The sequence below is a fragment of the Hibiscus syriacus genome, unplaced genomic scaffold (genome assembly GCF_006381635.1).
Source record: "Hibiscus syriacus cultivar Baekdansim isolate YM2019G1 unplaced genomic scaffold, ASM638163v2 tig00000764_pilon, whole genome shotgun sequence".
Taxonomy (NCBI): domain Eukaryota; kingdom Viridiplantae; phylum Streptophyta; class Magnoliopsida; order Malvales; family Malvaceae; genus Hibiscus; species Hibiscus syriacus.
The window spans coordinates 467878-473557 of record NW_024061820.1 but is presented as its reverse complement, the minus strand read 5'-3'; the positions used below and the strand labels follow the sequence as shown (position 1 = coordinate 473557).

The following is a 5680-nucleotide window of genomic DNA, read 5'->3' as shown; positions in this document are numbered from 1 at the left end:
TAAATAATTTTAACATGTATTTCACATTTGTAATATTTAACTGTCTTTTTTTCCCTATATTTCCCCATCTGAAAAGAGTTTTGAGAAACATGTGCTGGTTTGATGCACCATTTTTTTTCTTTTGAAAACAAGCAATGGAAGATGCATCATGTACTTCATGCAACTAAATGCTTTTTACATGGATTTGACGTCGCTCGAAGTCGATCCTTTTCACCTTCTAAACCATAAAATGAAAGATGTCGATACCTTTTACCTCAAACCATAGCAAACGGGAATAAACAAAACAGGTTGCGATTCAGATAATTTTGCGTTCGGATTCCTTTTAGGTCAACAATTTCGAGATTGGACCAGATTCAAATCCGGGCTAAGTCAGATATAAATTCTAAAATCTATGGTTTGTTTTCATGCATTACACAAACCATATCAACGTATTAATTCCCAAGACATAGTCACTTCTCATCTCATATACACACTATTTTTTCATAAGCATTGGAGTGGACGGGTTGGTCAAGTTAGCAGCAATCAGCAAACCTTGCCTGTGTTATCTTAAACTATCTGAAGATTTGTCTTCGGACGTGAAGCCATAACTCGAACAATCTTTTCCTCCTTCAGAATCACAACTGTCCAACAAAGAGATGATCAAAGATACATTTTCAAGTAGTAATCATGAAATGACCAACTAATCATCTATAGTAGAGTCTGGAATATCATACACGATTTGCCGCATAAATTGTCCCTTGACACGAGGTCGCTGTTCTGCCAACCTCTTCCTGCTCTGATATCGTACCTGGGAAACAAGAACCATAGAAGAAGGCTTAGTTTTTATCATAATCTTACATTGACTGAATTCACATTTATGCTATACTCCCCCCAATTATCCATTGATTTATTAAGACAATTTGTGATGGCCATTGAGATATAGTTATCATGCAAACCTTCTTCTTGTTCTACCATAAAGAGAGAAATGAAAAAGTGAATTACCTTCTTCTCAAAACATCTTTCTTTCCTTTTCTGGCGAAATTTGGTTAAGGCGGCCACTCTTTGTGCAACACGATCTTCATCTGCCGCACTACCACCACTTCTACGACTCATTGCACCAGCTGTCCCATTGCCATCATCAATTATTGCATTTTCAGCACTTAAACAAGTTCCAGTCCCATTACGCCCATTGCTGACATAGTTACTCCCCGAGGTACTCCCATTTACACTATAGTTTACAATATCACATTCAGAGGGCCCTTCAAACAAATTGGATGATCCGCATTGTTTAGCAGTTGCAATGATCTTCTCCGAGCTATCATGATCAGCCTGCAAGTTATGTTCCTTCTCAATTTGGCAGAGTTGACGTAGGTACGGAAAATGGTGCTGAAAATGAAATACCTGGCTTGCAGTTCTCAATGGTGAAAGAGAAGTTTTAAGCTCGGTATCATTTACTGTTTCAGTCAACACTTCCTGAGATGAACCATTATCCATTGGTTTGAAGGAAGAAGAGTGAAAGCATTTAAATGCTGAATTGGACCCAGACTTGTCGATCAAAGCTTCAGGCTTTGGGCTAACACATTTTGCAGTAGTTCTCGTATCATTTTTGTTGCTGCTTCTTATTGATGACTGATTCAAAAGAATGCCACTTGAATGAGATGGAAGAGTGCGCAATGCTTCAGTTTTCATTGTAACGGAACTATGATCAAGTGGAGAACAGCTTCCTTTGTTCCGTGTGAGAGCCTGGAACAACAGCTATGAGAATTAGAACTACTCTTTCCATGTTTTTACAGATCTCATATCATTGGCAGTGGGAATAGTAAAGCTATATCCAAGCCATTGATTAAGTGGAAAAGGGAAAATGTTTGGGATTTGAGTGATTAAAACAGAGACATCCCCGATATTTGTTGCCCGAGTGCAATAAACCATACCTTCTTACCAGAAGATGCAGTACTGTACCTGCATATTAAGTAAAGGCAGCAAGTGAAAAGAATGATTTCAAGTTTGATTTTGATGGGCAAAAACAAGAAATGAGCGTTAAAGCCTACAAGTAACATTCTTACTTTGAGAATGCTGACGACTCAGAATGTCTCAAAACATTGTGCCCATTATTTGCAGAATCTTGTCTATCTGATGCTCCTTGTAACAACGTAGGAGTCGGTTCAAGGGAAGGGTTTTCTCCAGATCCACGGGATGCTCCATCTTTGACTTGCAGTATATCGGAAGAGCCACATGGAGCATCAGAAGCTCTGCTTTCAGCTTGTTGAATTGCAGTAATTATATCAGGGGCTCGATCCTTGCCAGTAATGCTCTCATTCTGGTGCTCATACTGTCCGCTGTCAAATTGCTTACAATCTACTTCTTCCAGGTTAGTAGGTGAATTTTCGCATTGATTTCCACATTGCCATTCTTTATTTCTTTTAATTCTTACTTCCGAGTACTTGCCCTCAGCAGCATCAACTGGAAACATAATAACACACGGTAAAATAAAAGGTAAAAGATCTAAATGATCAAAAAGGCATCATAATGCATACCAACTTGTTCATGCTGTTCTTGGCATTCTTTTTTCTCAGTAACCCATGTCCACGAGCTCCCACATTTATCATGCTTCACATGAACCAATTGGGCGCAAGTGCTATCAGGAGCATTGGGCGATCGATTTAAGGAAGACATTGGATGAGAGCTCTCAGGTTCGGCTGCCCTTTTTGTCCATGAACTCTAGGAAGAATACAAACAAATTGAACCATAACTAACAATAACATCCCTCAACTATTCCCAATTAATTAAGTTACTAACAGCTACCTCGGTACCACTCCCATTTTCACTTCCATCACGAACCATCAGATCATCACTGTAGTCATCATGCTCATTGACATCACTACTGGCAGCATAATTCTCAGGCTCATCATTACCTTTTGACTTAATAGACTTTCTTGACAGTGTTCCACTTTCACTCCCACTGCCGCTAGACTAAGAGAGAATGAGAAATTAATCAAATATAGAGGAGATGCTTTTAAAACACATTGCCCTCAATGAACTGAATAACTACGATATAATCAGAGATAAGATAAGCGACACAACTTCCATTGAAAAAAATCAGCTTAAAGAAGTTGAATCAATTGCTTTTAAAGGACTAAAACTTTAGAGGGTAATTTTGTGTGACAGTACTGTATGGGGACGTTAGGATGTAAACTGAACCTCCAAATAGAAACCAGTTTGAAGTTGAAACCCAATCTCAATCATAAGACAACATCACATTTGAAGCAGAGATTAGAGGAACTCACACTGTGGCATCTCCTCCAAAGATGCTGCCAGAGATTTTTAACTTCATTCTTCCGAATAGGTTTTACAAGAAAATCAACTGCACCCTTTGACAAACACTTAAACACTAGACTGATACAATCATGAGATGACATCACTGCAACATATAGAATGTCAGGGGTAATGATAATTATATATACTATGCATAGAAACCAGAGATCATCATTCAAATTAGACCTTGCATCTCCATTAAAGCAGTTTTGAAATACTAGCGAATAAAACTTACTTATCACAGGGATATTCTTTAAAGTTTTGTGGCTCATAATCATGCATAAAAGATCACTTCCTGATAACACAGGCATATCTTCCTCTGACAGGACAATATCAATATGGTTAGTCGGATCTTCTAGGACTCTCCACGCTCTGAGACCATTTGCAACGGCCATAACTGCAAGAAAAAAGAGTACTTAAGCTTGCCTTTTAACTTCATATGCCATCTAATAAACATAAATGTCTATCATAGATAGTGCAACACTGTCAATGGCATACCAAATATCAAAGCAACAGAAAATCACTCATTTAAAAAATTTAATTTAAACTGTGGAAAGTTACAGTGGCTTGCCCATCGATCACCATTTAAAGGTTGAGCCATTCCAATCCATTTGGCCATCCAAATTATGCAAATGTTACTAAAATTTTACTTATTCAAACAAACAATTGATTATTCATTCAGAATGAAAGTAGAAAGTAAATTATCATTTCACCATACTATCCATTCCATTATCTTATAACTCAGGGAAACAATAGCAACATCTCTAAGAGTCTAAGCTATCAACATTCAACCTACCAATAAAAGAAACACAAATACACACCTTCGTAACTGCAATTTTGTAGTAATGCACTAACAACATGACGCGTTGGGTCATCATTTTCCACAAGGAGAACTTTGATGGTCCCAAAAGGGAGATACCTCTCCCAACGTATTACAGAACCTCGAGGTTGTTGTCGAGGAGCTTCTAACACATCACACACCTCAATTGCTCCAAGGGACCCATTACTTACATTTAAAGTCCTCCCAACAATCCTTGATTCGTTTTCCTCAATTGAGCCTGAACCTTGCTCATCCCTCACTACTCCATTCCTTGCTTCTTTCTGCTCGTTAAACATGTTATTGTCTTCCTTTATTGGCAAAACCATCATCATTCACAAACACAGCTCGCATCAACTAATTCGAAAACATCAACCATAAGAATGCAGACAATTGAATAAATCAGATGCTCCTGTTTGGTCATGACAGTATTGACAATAAAAGAAGAAAAAGGAAGATAACTCTACTCCATCCACAACAACGTGCTATAAACCAACAAAGTAAAGAAATTGGTGTGCATCCAAAGAAAAAATTTACATTAATAAATTGGCAGTCCAAGCTCTAAAATATTATACTGAAATTGCTGACAATCTCAGAAAATGAAATCAACTACTGATAACTTGCTTGCCACCACCAGCAATATTCACTGTCTCGTAGCTTCTAAACAAGCAATGAACTCTCTATTCAATCTCTGAACAAATAAAACACTTTAACAGCAAATACCAGATCTAAATGAAAAAAAGAATATCCTTTCTAAAATCACACTTCAAATTACAAAAATATCAAAGAGAAATTTTTTAAAGGAAAAAAGTAGTAGAAATAAAATGAATCCGTGTTTTATTAGAAAACAGAGGAAATGGTAAGCAACAAACAAGTGAAGCTGTTAGCTTTCTCCCGTGATTCATTCACCTTTTTGTCAGTCACCAAGCAAAGCACTGAATTGTATAAAAGAAAAAGACCCTATTAGATTTATTCAAGCAGAAAAACCCCCATTCAATTTTTCTTGAGAAAAAAAATGAAACTTTAGAAGAGTATTGGGAACAAATAGATAAACCAAAAATGAAATGAACATGAAAGTTGATACCTTTACAGCTTATCCATGGATAAGCAAGCCGATATTAGAAACATTCGAACAAGAATTTCCAGATTACTTTTCTTTAGTCTGAGGTTTATTATCAAATCTTTTTATTTAATTTTTTTTCGTTATAACCTGGCTAGTGGAGTTCTCATAATTTCTTTGTTTCCGAAACATATTTATTTTCTAAAATATTATTTAATGAGTAAGGAAAACTGCTCGATTGGTAAAGAATAATATTCGAGATTAAGAAATAAAATTAAAAAAAAAAGGATTTTAGAGAGAAGCGACAGGGAAGATATTATTAAAGGGGGGATATGCTGACGTGTAACAAATGGAGGTGTGGTGCTGTTTCATGTTTACGTGGCAAGTTGCGTGATTACACGTGTCGAATTGTGATCCATCGATGGAATGATGCGTCGGATAAAATCAAAAGCTGGGAGCATAGCGTTGAAGAGCAGAATCAAGTCGACACTCTCAGATCTGGAGAAGGACAC

At 37.0% G+C, this 5680-nt stretch overlaps 1 protein-coding gene across 6 annotated transcripts; it reads right to left on the bottom strand.

Moving 5' to 3' along the window:
- Positions 1-304: 304 nt before the first annotated feature.
- LOC120215387 (two-component response regulator-like APRR3) lies at positions 305-5355 on the bottom strand. 6 transcript variants are annotated; one of them, XM_039213105.1, is made up of 12 exons: positions 5193-5355; positions 4113-4520; positions 3527-3688; positions 3264-3397; positions 2782-2949; positions 2514-2697; positions 2043-2439; positions 1911-1938; positions 982-1722; positions 714-787; positions 478-620; positions 305-398 (listed from the first exon to the last, which is right to left on the bottom strand). In XM_039213105.1, the coding sequence occupies exons 2-11, from the start codon at positions 4441-4443 to the stop codon at positions 542-544; spliced, it is 2298 nt and encodes a 765-aa protein (XP_039069036.1). In that variant the 5' UTR covers positions 4444-4520; positions 5193-5355; the 3' UTR covers positions 305-398; positions 478-541. The 6 variants fall into 6 exon arrangements, with proteins under 6 accessions (XP_039069036.1, XP_039069039.1, XP_039069041.1 ...); XM_039213108.1 differs by having other exon boundaries at positions 4113-4465; XM_039213110.1 differs by having other exon boundaries at positions 4113-4455.
- Positions 5356-5680: the final 325 nt, after the last annotated feature.

Bases quoted from the DNA above. Each gene is read 5' to 3' on its own strand.
- LOC120215387 (XM_039213105.1), bottom strand. From the start codon at position 4,443: ATGATGATGGTTTTGCCAATAAAGGAAGACAATAACATGTTTAACGAG. The intron at 788-981 runs GTAATTCACTTT...CTTGTTTCCCAG, and splicing joins AAAGATGTTTTGAGAAGAAG to GTACGATATCAGAGCAGGAA. The intron at 621-713 runs GTATGATATTCC...TTTGTTGGACAG, and splicing joins CAATTTATGCGGCAAATCGT to TTGTGATTCTGAAGGAGGAA.